Raw genomic sequence first — 13,668 nt, 5'->3', positions numbered from 1 at the left:
GCTCTAAACTATCCTCCAAAACGTTCATCTAATCAATCCTGAATATATACTAAATTTTCTGGAACATTCATTGTCATCAGTGAGAATCGCAAAGAGTCTTCACTGGACTAGTTTCATTGCGCGAATCATTTCGTTGCTCATTATTCGACCTGTTCGCATTCAGAGTTGTTTGTATCAGAGAATTGTACCGATCGATCACTGTCGAGAGAATGCTGTGAGCACGATCTTTTAAAGGTCGACGCGCATTCCTCGACGAGGACGACAGGAAAGTCGTGCGAAGATTTTCGCATCTCGATAAGATCGTTTGATTCGACACGAAACTCCGGAGGACCTTTGTCCGAATCGTAGCATTTGATCATGACCGTGCACACCTCCTCGCAAAAGTACAGTTCGCGAAAAATCCATCCCACGATATCGAGTCAAACAGAACAGCAATTCGTTTCGAGTGAAATTCGATTCTAGTGCTTTGTTATCGATATACAGAACATTTACTAAAATTATGGAAACGGTTTCATCAGAAATTTTTGCATCTTCCGCGTGTTGTCACTACAATTGTCAGAATTAGTAAAAATTCTTCTGAAATTAACTTGAACTTGAAAATCCCTCTAAAACTAAATTTATTATAACAATTCATCATCACATCAATTTTTCTTCCGGGAGATTTGAAACGACAAAGGAATTTTAATTGATGTGCTGTAAATTTTAGGATAAAACGTGTTTAATCAAAGTGCAAATTTCGCAGAATAATGCGACTTTGAGCTGTCAGTGCACTGTGCACTTTTGCCAGGCTGTGTGTCTGCCACGATAAAGGGAAGCCAGCTCAACAGTGACAGAAAGAATAGGAAATACGTATTCGTATCGCTGTTGGACTAGTTTCCGGTGATATTATACTTACTAGCTAGTCCATGAAACACGAACACACGCACAACACAACACGAGACACATAATGTGACACATACGAGCCATAGACACCGGTAAGGGAGCATCAAACACCAGCCGCGTCGATTATTATTTTACCGTATGTTTTTTCTCTCTCATTCTTATCTCTTCTATCTGAACTTCTGTTCTTTCTTTTTTTTTTCTTGTTTGATTTCGAAACGAAAATCTCTTCCACGGGGTATACGAGATATACAACGAGAATACCGGATACCTGGAACAGGGTGGAAAATTCGCGCGAACCTTCTAAAGATATGCAAAGAAACCCTGGCTATATACAGCAGAAGCGATTATTGGTAGAAAAAGCCAAACCCACAAAAGCTCCCGTGCATGCTAAATCTCCGTCTTGTTGCATCCGCACGTGATCACTGCACGTTGACATGTTTTCTATCCTTGCATGCGTACACCGCGAGGCTTTCAATGCCGAGCGCCGAAACAGTCTTGATCGTCTTTTTTTTTTATTGATTAGGCGTTTTATTGGGCTGTGGGATACGAACTTATAGTACCAGGAAATATTGCAAAGTAATTTTGGATGTATTGCAAAATCGCTATTTCTGAGTGAATTGAGTAATCGGATAATACGTTTTAATAAATCAATGTGAGAACTCATTAATAGCTTGTAGCAAATTATTAGTGGATTTTATTATGCTAAATCTCTCTCTCCCTCTCTCGTTTTAATCAAATTCATCATAGCATCCTTAAACACCGTTAATTCAATCATAGCATTCATCAAATAAATCATAGCGTCCTTGAATCATATACAGGGTGTCCCAGCTAACTTGACCACCTTGAATGGACAAAGTTAAATGGTAAAATGGGGCTCATAAGATACCAGAAAAATTTTTGTTTTTATGTAATCTTTTTTTAGCGATATGAAGGTCACCTTCATTTTTTAAAATGGGATGAGGACTGCTATATTAAAAAATACCTCATTCCATTTAAAAAAATGAAGGTGACCTTCATATCACTAAAAAAATTACATAAAAACAAAACTTTTTCTGGTATCGTACGAGAACCATTTTACCATTCAACTTTGTCCTTCAGACATTTGACGCATCTTTAGAAACAACAAAGATATTCAAGGTGGTCAAGTTGGCTGGGACACCCTGTATAAATTCAGGATTACAATGAATCACAACGGACACCCTCAAACGAAAAAGTCGACACTAAATAAGCCTCAGCGCGTCCCAACGCAAAAATAAAAGTTTCCTGGTATTACAAGCAGCAATTCTACGTTGCGACTTTCTGTAAATCCTATGAGAGAGTGAACGACGCTATCCAAAATAGATCGAGACCGCTGAATCGGCGCTCGGCGTTCGAAAGCGTTGTCTGTAGTTGCATCGACAGTTCTGGGCCAGCAACGGCTGCTGTATTTGGTTCACGATCACTCGATTGCTCTTCGATGCTCGCCGCCAACGATCCAACGATCCAGAAACACGAGAACATTGTCCCCGAGAAAGTTGTTGGCGAGCAACGAGCAGCTCGTCGATCCGCAGAGTAGGCGCAACCGTTCGAAAACTTTCGTACGAAGAAAACTAACACGCATGCAGAAACCATGCTCCGCCATCTTCCGAGGGAAAATGGCCGGTTTAATTAATTCCGGACACAGACATATCTCTCTCTCTCTCTCTATATATATATATGAATACACACCACACACACTCTACACACATACTACATACACGCAAGAATCGAGCACCGTTTTCGCGCGCCGAAAACACGAGACGGATCGATCCTCAATCCGAGAAAATTCGTTTGACCTTTCCGCCTCGTCGATTTCCGGGAGAATCGTTCTTCCCATCGCGATCCAGAGGGGGATGATGAATCCATCGCGGCGGGATTACCTCGATCCTTTCGCTGGATCCTTCAGTTTCTAGGGAAACGCCACCTTTTCGAATTGATTCGGCAAAAAGTTGGATTTTCGAGATCACTGCGATCAGTAGATCAAGAAAGGTATATTCTACGTTTTCTGTGGATCGAGTAAGGTACACTGCTGGCCAAATGTCGGTCAATTCTTTCGTGATCGTCACAGGAATCGCATTTTTGAGATCTTTTCCTATTTTTTTCCTGCGGACAAAGTTCTTCTGTTGCTAACCAATTTTTAACAGATTTTCATATTTTTCCAAGCCGACTTCCGAGATCGTGCATTGTTTCTTATTATTTATTACATTTTTTAAGAACTTGTAGAGCGATCAAACAATTTTGACAAGTAGTAAAAAACTGGAGGATATACATAAAATAAAATCATCGAGGTAATCTCGTCACGAGATGATTCCCAAGCCCGAAGCTCGCCAACTAGGATCGTGCGAACTTCTTCAATCCGTTTCCGGATTTGACATGATCATCGACAAGAAGGAGATTCTCACGATCTGAAGGTGCAGCTTATCAAAAAAAAAAAGAAGCGAAACAACAACGAGAACAATCAATTAACATCTGTAATAGAAAACCACGGTTTTGAGAAAATAACCCGGTGTCGCGAAAGTTTGCGCAAAAATTCGGCGATATCGATAGCCATCGACAGAAGACGATCGACGCGCGTCGTCTAGATTCTAATTATTAATAATAACGCGCTCGAAATATCGAGATCTTGAGGTTTTGATCGAGGAGAAGCTGATTAACCCTAGAACGCTGGAAGAGTGTCACGAAAACGCTGTTTCTCTAGATCCAAAAAATTTCATAAATTTACATATATTCATTATAAAATTATTTATTGCTGTCTACACCCTCGAGAACGCTGCGAAATTATAACAGGATCATTTATTTTGGTTCACATATCATTAAGAATACTTAATAAAACTGATAAATGGGTGTCGTGTTTTCATATTTTTAAAGATATCTTCGTTCAAAGCCGAGATTACCGATTTAATCGCAATCTCGAAGCTACGAGCGGTAATAATGAACTTTATAAAATTTTTCGGAGTGACAGAGATTATGTTTTCGCGACACAGCTGATCTGGTGATCGCCGTGATTAGTGGTTCTAGGGTTACAGCCGACCGCGAAGCGACGGAAAATGGTTGTCGAGGCAAACGGAAAAAATTGCGGACAACGATGCAGAATCTTGGCTTGTGTTACGTTTGTGTGTTGGGTGTATTTTGTAGTATCACGAGGCGCCGCCGACTCTATTGGACATCTTGACCGTCGTGAACTTGATCGTCACCCTCCTTTTCCTCATTGAGTGCATCCTTAAACTCGCCGCCTTCGGATGCAAGGTATAGAAACAGCCTCTTAATCACTCACTCCACTCTAGAACTCGATATCACACGCAACCATCACGTCATGTCATGTCATGTCATATCATATCATATATATCTCAAGTAGGATAGAGAGTATACAGACCCGTATACAATTGTACGTGATACCCCCATCCACCCCCCTACACCACTGTAATTGTCTTTCTCGAGCGAGATATTGATAATCCATCGCGTTCCGAGAAACAATGATCTCTGTTCGCCGGAACAAAGACAGGGGGAGGCAATTCCTCGATGGATACTGGATTCGGTTCTATGGACCAACTATGGAAATCTGATTTCGTCAACAAGGCGCCTTTGACTCGAGTCATGTGGACATTCGGCCAATCGCGTCGTTCTTTTACGCTTTAAATGCCAAATTTTTATGTCATTCTCTCGACCTGCTTCCTTACAGAAATAAATATTTTTATTAGAAATTATTTATCAGAAATTAAGAACACTATAGTGTAGTGCTTCTGAATCACGGGGCCAGAATAGATCCCGTCACTGCAGTCCAAAAAAATCGAGGCATCCAAAGAAATTCTTCTCTAATTGATCTAGAACTATAATCTCTCGTCTAAAAAATATAAAAAAAATATGTCCATATTCCTCGAAGTATTGCGTACAAAATGGGCTTCGATTCAGCCCGGTATCTGCAAAATTAGCATTACGATGCTCTCTCGAACCTGCCGAAGCTGTCAAAAGTGCTCCCAAATGATCGAACCATCGATGCACCTATATTTCACAAACAAACTCGAAAGCAGTGAATCGATGACACAAACTGCCCTAGTTTCACCTGTACTGCCTCTAACAACCATACTCTATATCTACTAAATCCCACACTCGCAACAGCAATCAACAATCGACTCGAAGCGAGAATCTAGAGCCTGGCAGACAACTCTAGCATGATTCATAGAACGTAATTCTCCGGATGATTCTACAGCATCTCGGTTACCTTTCCACCTGTGCTCGATCCTTCCTCTCTCGTAGCACCCTGAAACCGTCGATTCTGTCAACGTTTCAACCGATCGAATCGCTTCCGACAGTAGATCGTCCCAGAATAACTCGCTGCGAGCTTAGCCCCACGAAACAGCGATCAACCCCATGAAAACAGCAAACGATTCGTTGCTCTGGACACCATTTTTCTACGTCATTGTACCTACCCCACCCGCGAAAATCGTTCACGAGACACCTGGACAACGAGGACACCTGGCCTTTCTACATCGTCGACACGACAATATCTTTTTTTCCCGAACAGCACGACTCTCGAGCATAATTCGCGCTCTCACTGACATTTGCGTTCGTGCAAGGGTGCGTACACACACGTCCACACGAACACAGGAGACGGCCACACGCAGGTGCAATCTTCGCAAAACCACGCAAACTTCATAGTACACATTTACGCGGACATACAGAGACACACCGATATGCCAAACACGCACAGTTCCACATGAACACACACGGATGCAATTCAAGGCATGTCCTCCCACGTCGATCTCACACTACGAGAGGACACGCACACTCGAGCATACCTGAACATACATAGACACACAATGGCAAAACACTCAGAGAAAACGACAGACTCGCTACTTCTTCAAACTCGATTCGTAGTTTCTTCTGTAGCGTTAGTTAGCAGACATCCTTTACACACTCGAAGAGCCTCGGAGTTTGCTCGAACGTTGGCTGGGTTTGCACAAACATTTCGAATATCTTTAACATCTTCGTTGCAGTCAATCTACTTGCTGATGATAGTGAAACTGAATAACACATTTACGTCGCACGAAATTCACACGATTGGAACAACAATGTTGAAAAACATTTACAGCCAGAATTTGTTGTACTACTCCAACTACCAAATAAGTTTCGAGCAAGGCCCGAGGCGAGACTCAGGCAAATTGAAAGAGAAAGTAACTTGTACTAATCGACTTATTTATTCCCGGTCCTGCGACTCAGAACTTCTTCAAGGATGCCTGGAACACGTTCGACTTCGTCACGGTGATCGGCAGCATCGTGGACGCCCTCGTGATCGAGTTCGGGGTACGTAGTCCTTCGACAAGTCGAGTCGAAACAGCACTTTTTGATTAAATCGCGACTACCGACCGCGTTGTAAATGTCCTGAGCGAGAAGTAGTGGTCTCACTTCTGGACTTTCTTTGTATCAGCTCTTCCGTGTCGCCTGAGGCGGTACCACCACCTACGAAATATATTTCCCATTTGAATTGTGTGACCCAGTGTTGCTTGGTTGTATAATACATCTCGAGTGCTGTCTTTCCTTTAACCTCTTTGCTGCTTCTTTAGTTTCGGCAGAATACTGCGTGTACGAATTTAATGTGCACAGGATGCTCGCGGAAGAACGGTGTTGCTCGCGATCACGGCGATTCCTCGCGCGGGAACATATGCTGTTCCAAACTATTATAAATGTTCATTTACAATAATACAATAGCTAGAAGTTGTTAAAAAGATTCCAAATTTGTTTCTACGTAGGTATAACACAGAGGTGTCCTAAAAATGTACTTCCTTGAAAGATTCCTGAGATCATTTGAAGTAACTCTTTCCTTTGCGAAAATGTTGTCCGACGCTTTGTTACGGAGTTATTAACGGAAAACAAGGACTAATCAGAGCGCGGCTACTAGCACACGGATGTCGACTCGGCCAATGCCAGCGCTTCTCTCAGCTGTAGCCCCGCTCCGATTGGTCGGGTTCTTTTTCGTTGGTAACTCCTTAACGAAGACAATTTTCGAAAAGGAAAAAATTGCTTCGGATGACCTCAGGAATCACCCCTTACAAGGAAATACATTTTTGGGGCAGCCTGTCTATAACACAGTAAGGAGAATAACTGATTCCACACTCTATAAATCAGAACAACTTTTTTATGAATGGACCAACGACTTCAATTTCTCTGTAAGGCTAGAAGAATTAGTTTAGTAAATGATGTGTAAAAAATATGTTGAATTCCGACCAAATGCATTGTTTCAAAACTTATTTGTTAGACGTCATTTACTAAACTAATTCTTCTAGCCTTACAGAAAAATTGAAGTCGTTTGGTCCATTCATATAAAAGTTATCCTGGTTTAAAGTGTGTGGAATCAGTTATGCTCCTTACTATAACTATTCATTTAAATAAGCGTTGTAAAAAAGGCTGGGTTAGATTTGAAACAATTGGATGATCATTTTAGATATTTTTCCATGAATTTCCTGAGCGTCAGGTTTTTGTTTTTGCGCAGAATCTTCCACGTTCCGAGCGCACCGTGATTCCAAAGACGTCCCTGTGCACATTTTGTCTATTAAAATTTTGACACATGTATATACGTACGTATATGCTAGCAGGTAAATGAAGAATCTTATGCGAACCCCTACAGTCTCATGTATTTATACGTAGCTATATGCTGCATTCATACGCTACACACCCACACTGTACATTATCACATCTGCACAGTATACGATCATCACAGAGTGTTCGCCAGCGTACACGTAACATAGGAAGGGAACGGATGCTCGAATGGGAACACGCTCTTTAACCGCCTTTGAAAAAAGAGGAGGTTACTCAATTCGATCTGTATATGCCTGTTTCTCGCTTTTTTTTTCTATGTATGTTCACCGATTACGCCGAGATGGATGGATCAATCGGAACGAAACCTTCTGCATTTTGTAGAGTATGTCCCCGGGGTGGTCCTTTGAAAACAAATTTTGTATTTTTTCATTCTTTGTGGTTTTTATTGCAAATAACCAATAAGACCGAAAACCCATCCAACGGTGTTCTACAAATTCTGCTCGTTCCACTAAAAAGTATGAAATAAAAAAATTTTACGAAAAAAAATTAAACCGACTTCGAAAAATCGCACTAAAAAATGCACTAAGAAGTATGAAATAATTTCTATTTAATTTATGTGAATACACACGAACTTAAATACAATACAATCTTTTCGGAGGCGGCGCAAAATTGAAAATTTTCGAAATAACGGATGTTGCTGACTATGATTTCATTGGAATATGATGGACTTGGAAATCAGTAAGTGGGAAGAGAAGATACATATTAATGTATCTAGATACATATTAATGTGAAAGCATGTAGAAGAATTTAAGGATTTTCATAATTTCCAGTGACGAAATTTTTGAATTTTGCGCCGCCTCCGAAAAGATTGTATTGTATTTAAGTTCGTGTGTATTCACACAAATTAAATGGAAATTATTTCATACTTTTTAGTGAATTTTTTTAGTGTGTTTTTTCGAAGTCGGTTTAATTTTTTCCATTTCCACTAATAAAGAGAAAGAAGTTCACTCGTCGAACATTCTATTTCAATTTATTTGACACATTTTAAGATCGAATGAAATTAAAATTGTTTACGAGTTCACATTTATTCTTTTATAAACAAGTTTATGAAAAAGTCCAGTGACTTCTAGACAGCCCTGTACTATGTCTAGCTTTTCGAAGATAAGATTTCGAAGCACATTTGAAATGATTAGAAGTATCGGACAATTTTGTTCGAAGTCGGACGGAATCCAAAGTATGGATTGTCATTGTATGTGTGTTCCTCTTCGAGCATCACGGCTCCTGCTGAGTATAGTAAAGATTGGACTGTTCGAACGATCGACGTAACTGCAGAGAGCGCACTACCCATCAAGTATCTCTTGACTCCTCCGCAGTAGAAGTATCTGTTTATAAGACCCGAAGTAAAAGGCTGCCGTGCTACGTATCCGCACACACCTACGAAACACGAACACACACACACACACACACACACACAGAGACACATTATGTATCTGAAGATTGTATACACAAGTATAATTGAGAGTTCCAGTATAACAGTGTCGGAATAGCATTGAAGTTTGAGGCCGCATCGAGATACCGTCGCCGATCCGAGTTTCTTCTACTCTTACCCCCTTTGAACTGCTTGCACTCTACCCCAGTAGGTTGTTGAACCGGCAGTGACTCAAGTATAGAACAGATCAATCGATGAGAATCGTTGCTGGCTGACTCGCTTTTGAGGATGGTAAGCGATGACAGTGGCCAACAGAACGAATCCAATCGTTCAGATTATATCATTGTACGTGTTGCACACATCGCTAGTTAATTTATCTGCTCTGTTGTTTCGCATATTAAGAGATGATGTCGGTCTTACTGACAGACAAGAGAGAACGATCGATGCAATAATCCTGCAATTCTCGTGTTTTCTTCTGTTAGGAGCGGTTTTCGAGTGGCGGCCAACTAGGCGAAAAAAAGGTATAAATGTCGTCACGTTCGCAACCGCCAGACGTAAGTGCCGGCGTTTCACCTAATTTAAAAAATCAATAAACAAAGCAAAAAAAGAGAAAGACTTCGCGGACCACTCGCGCGACGATGTCCCGCGGGATCGGATTTTAACGGAACAGGATACACGAGATATTCATACATTGCATAAACACTCGACACGGCGCGTGTACTGGGTCGCTGGGGCAGGTTCCCTTCGCGAGAACCGCGAAGCAACGAACGTTGTCGCGAACAAAACGCGTGAAAAGTGTGTCGGTACCTTCTACTAGCATATCTGGCGGCAAAAATTACGATAGTTCGTTAGGAAATGGGTCAGGAGTAGGAGAAGAACGTCGGAAAAGGATGGGGGCGTGGTTATGTTCCTCCGGGGGCGTGGCCTGTTCTAACTAGGCGTGGTATTGTCGATCTAGGGTCGGCCCAGCTTTGAATAAATGTGATTCCGACCTTACGGCGCGGCGTGGCCTGTCTCTAAAAGGAAGAGTTTTCATAGTCTGGTGACATGGCTTGCTCTGAATAGGCGTGGTCTTATTGGCATTAGGCAGGTTTCCCTCTGAATAATCGTGTAACCAGCATTTAGCACTTAAACGGTAGACTTTTGACTTTCAAGGCGTGCCTGATCGCAAATGGGTCGGTATTTTTGTATTCGAGGTGTGGCCAGCACTAAGTAGGTATGTACAATCGTCTCAGAGTAGGACCCGCCTCGTATAAACACAGTTTCAGCTGCTGAGGCGTGGACTGCCGAAAACGGGCTTGCCAATTTTGCTCTGAGGGCGTGGCCAGTCCTGAATGGGCGGGGTCTCGTTGCCCTCGATCGCGACAGACCCAGTACAACTATAATTTCGTTTACTTTATGAATGAAAATGACGTGAAAAGTGCATTGTCCGGTTCGCGGGAAGCAAACGCCAGCGGACGGAACGTGCTCGGCGACCCACGCAAGTGTCTCTACACCATTCGCGTGTACACAAACTAACACGAGACAAAATCGAAAGGCATATGGATGCGGTATTAACGCGCTGTCCGAAAAATAATGAAAACAAGTACCAGCAAATGGGTTCAAAGAACGACGCTCATCAAATCGATTCCGATCGCGTACGTGAGAATGCAATGCTATGAAATATTTCAAAGCTGATCGAAACTTGGCCTGAGTGTGCGATGAACGGTTTCTTCGTCCATCCCGGTCCACAAGTGTTCTCCGGTAGCTCCGTACGTGTGCCGAGAGGATTTCCCAACTTGTCCCAGAGTCTATCAAATCTCGGGACAAGCGAGTATGAAAAAAAACTGATCGCGTTACACGCACGGAGCCCGATACCACTCCCGATAACGGAGTCGGCATTTGTTGGGGGTTAAGTGCAATTTCCTCTGTCCCCTGCAGGAGAACTTCATCAACGTCGGATTCCTGAGGCTGTTTCGTGCCGCCAGGCTGATCAAACTACTCAGGCAGGGCTACACGATACGAATTTTACTCTGGACCTTTGTACAATCCTTTAAAGTAAGCGCGCAACTACGATCTTTCTCTGCGAGAATGTAGAATTCGATGACACGATGCTTTATTTTTACAGGCTCTGCCTTACGTTTGTCTCCTCATCGCGATGCTGTTCTTCATCTACGCGATCATCGGCATGCAGGTACGTAGTGCCCTATCAGGCCACGGCGAATGGACAACCAGAATTCCCCAGAAACCCTCGGAAAGCTGCGAGAACCCAGTAAAATCGAGAGAAGACTATCCACGTACGATCCGCTCGAAAATTCGGGGATGTTTGGGGGTTTTTGGTGAAACAAGATTTCTGTATAAAGAAATCTTATAGAGAGACTAAAGTTGCAATGTTTCACGACAGCAGAATCGTCCGAAAAATTTGAGTACATGAAAAGAGCAGGATTAAAGATTAATAAAAAAAGAATAGGGAAGTTTGGATAGTCTCCCTCTATCATCTGTGGTCTCGCGCTTCCACGCGATCCAGATCTCGAAAGCGCAGAGCGAAACCGAACGGGCGTCGATGATTAAGTAAAGTGAAGTATAATTAGAGAGCCAGGTGAAACGAACAGGCGCGAGAACACCGGCGAGCACTAGTGACCAATCTGAATATTCCGTTGTCAGGTCTTCGGCAATATATCGAACGATCCAGGAACAGCGATCGATGATCACAACAACTTTCAGTCCTTCTTCGCCGGTCTTATGTTGCTTTTTCGGTGAGTCGAGCAGCTGAACGCAGAGATACACGTCCGGGTAAAGCGATAAAGACTCGTTGACCAGTCGGAGCGACCTGTGCGATCGCGTGAACCTCGAACCTTGGTTTCGTTCGGTGAGAGAAAAAGAGGAAAAAAGAAAGAAAAAAAGAAGGACGAAACTGAGGGACTGTTTGACGCGATCGATCGCCGGTTCTCGTAGAATTTTGGGCTGTTCGCATGAGGTTTCATCGAGAGTATAAGCTGCTCGACGTGTCAGTCTGTTGCAATTGAACCCTGCAGATTAGACGTCCCCATAGACACAGTTGTTCCATAGAGATGCTTGCTCTAGATTGTTGGAGTTGATCACGTTGCTGCGGTGCACTCGAGAGAAACGCGATCGTGCGAATTTTTGGATGCTAAATTCAAGCTGTTCTTACTACATCTCAAATTCTAATAGTCTTCACAAATTCTTCAAGGTTACTTTGTGGATTACAATCTCCTAATGCTCCAGTTACTTTACTTCCTTTCAAACAATTGTTTCAAACAACTTTACAAAATTTATTAAAACAAGCACATAAAGTTCAGCAAGAAAAAGAGATGTCGAATTGACAAGAATGATCGTGGAGTTCTCTCGAGGACCCGCGAGTTGATAACAGTCGAAAAAGTAAGGACCAGTTGGTAGATCGTAATTTAATATGTGTGTATGCGTATCTTCTTAGAGGGTAGACCGACAGACACTATCACAAACGCGGACACATCATTTGTGACGTTACAAGAATCGTTCATGAATAAGACTGGATCACGGTCGGGAAGTTTGCGATTTCGTAATTTAAAAAAAAAAAAACAAAACCCGATCCGCGTCGAAGATGATGGAATCTTGCTAATGCGGTGCGTGCCCTGTGGCCGCGCGGCCATTTTCTGTTTTGTTTCTCGGTCCCTCAGGTATTCGGTAACATCGCGCTGGACCCCGAGACTTCTATAACCAAGCACAACAATTTCCAAAGCTTCATTCAAGGTCTGATGTTGCTTTTTCGGTAAGTAATGCAGCTGATCCAGCAGGCAGCTACGATCGCAAGAACACGCGTGCCGAAAACACGTTTTCTTTTCTCTATTCTACTTTTTCACACCTGTTCTATGTTGCGCGTCACCTGATCGGCCTGTGTGCTCCTGGTGAGAATGATAGCATCGATGTGATGTCATTAGATTTTTCGAGAGCGTTTTACTCGCTAAAATAAGCTGAATTAACACTTATTAGTAATTAAATGAATTTAAGAATTAAGTGAAATTTGATGTGATAAATTCGAAACAGATTTGAATGACAATAGACATGTCGCTCTGGTAATAATTTCTTGCAAAACCATTCTTATAATTTCAATAATTACAGAAGAGGAACTCAGGAATACAATCGACAAGAATTTTCTTCATTTTCAAGGGACTTCTGGACGACAAAGAAAAGCCATAATAATGAAAATCAATGTTAAAAATCAAAGTGGAACATTCAAGATCCTTCTCCAAGAATCTAATGACGAAGCTATCTATCATTTCATCTAGAAGTACAGTCACGCGAACGATAAAAAGGAAGAAAATAGCACAGCTTCTCCGCAAAGCACTCGCGCCGCGACTCAATTTCCAATTCTTCCAAGATTGTCGAACGGAAAGTAAGAATTTTCGGGAATGCAACACACGAACGTAAACGGACTAAGCTACGCCTCACCAAACACAGAAAAGTAATTAGAAGCGAGTAGAATCGGTCGAGCCTTGCTCAGCCTGTAATTGAAATGCTTTTGGTGTTAATCAGAAAGGAATCAGTCTGATGATGCTTGCATGGTGCGTTATCAAGATCGATTCCATTCGGCGTTGTTCGAACAACGCTCGTTGTCAGAGAACCTCGTTAGGAAACGTTTGCGCTTTATCCTCGAAAGTATAACGAGCTGGTAGTGGTACTTTAGGCGCGAAGTATTTCATAGAGGCTACAGAGCTGTCGACGTGCTTTCGCTGAAATTGCATGCGGCGATCAGCCACCCGGCGATTTCCAAAATATTAAGAAACATTATTGTTGCATAAATTTGTTCTTCTGGATGTATAGAACAT

The 13,668-nt window shown here is 42.3% G+C and overlaps 1 protein-coding gene across 21 annotated transcripts in view; it reads left to right on the top strand.

The window, feature by feature from the left end:
* Cac (calcium voltage-gated channel subunit cacophony) overlaps positions 1–13,668 on the top strand; it is a 192,370-nt gene that overhangs the window by 153,363 nt on the left and 25,339 nt on the right. For 13 of the 21 annotated variants that reach the window (XR_013009585.1, XR_013009586.1, XM_076430363.1 and 10 more), the window contains 5 exons: positions 6,118–6,201; positions 9,346–9,384; positions 10,784–10,900; positions 10,971–11,036; positions 12,520–12,611. Coding sequence is in view for 19 of the 21 variants with exons in the window: in XM_076430363.1 (XP_076286478.1) it covers positions 6,118–6,201; positions 9,346–9,384; positions 10,784–10,900; positions 10,971–11,036; positions 12,520–12,611 (398 nt within the window). In the remaining 2 variants the exon portion in view is untranslated. Of the gene's footprint in view, positions 1–4,035; positions 4,147–6,117; positions 6,202–9,345; positions 9,385–10,783; positions 10,901–10,970; positions 11,037–11,506; positions 11,599–12,519; positions 12,612–13,668 lie in introns of all 21 variants that reach the window. The other 8 variants (XM_076430272.1, XM_076430251.1, XM_076430316.1 and 5 more) reach the window with 4 other exon arrangements.

Source organism: Lasioglossum baleicum, chromosome 1, assembly GCF_051020765.1.
Source record: "Lasioglossum baleicum chromosome 1, iyLasBale1, whole genome shotgun sequence".
Classification (NCBI taxonomy): domain Eukaryota; kingdom Metazoa; phylum Arthropoda; class Insecta; order Hymenoptera; family Halictidae; genus Lasioglossum; species Lasioglossum baleicum.
Note: the sequence above shows the minus strand (reverse complement) of the source record. Positions and strands in the feature narration are given on the sequence as shown.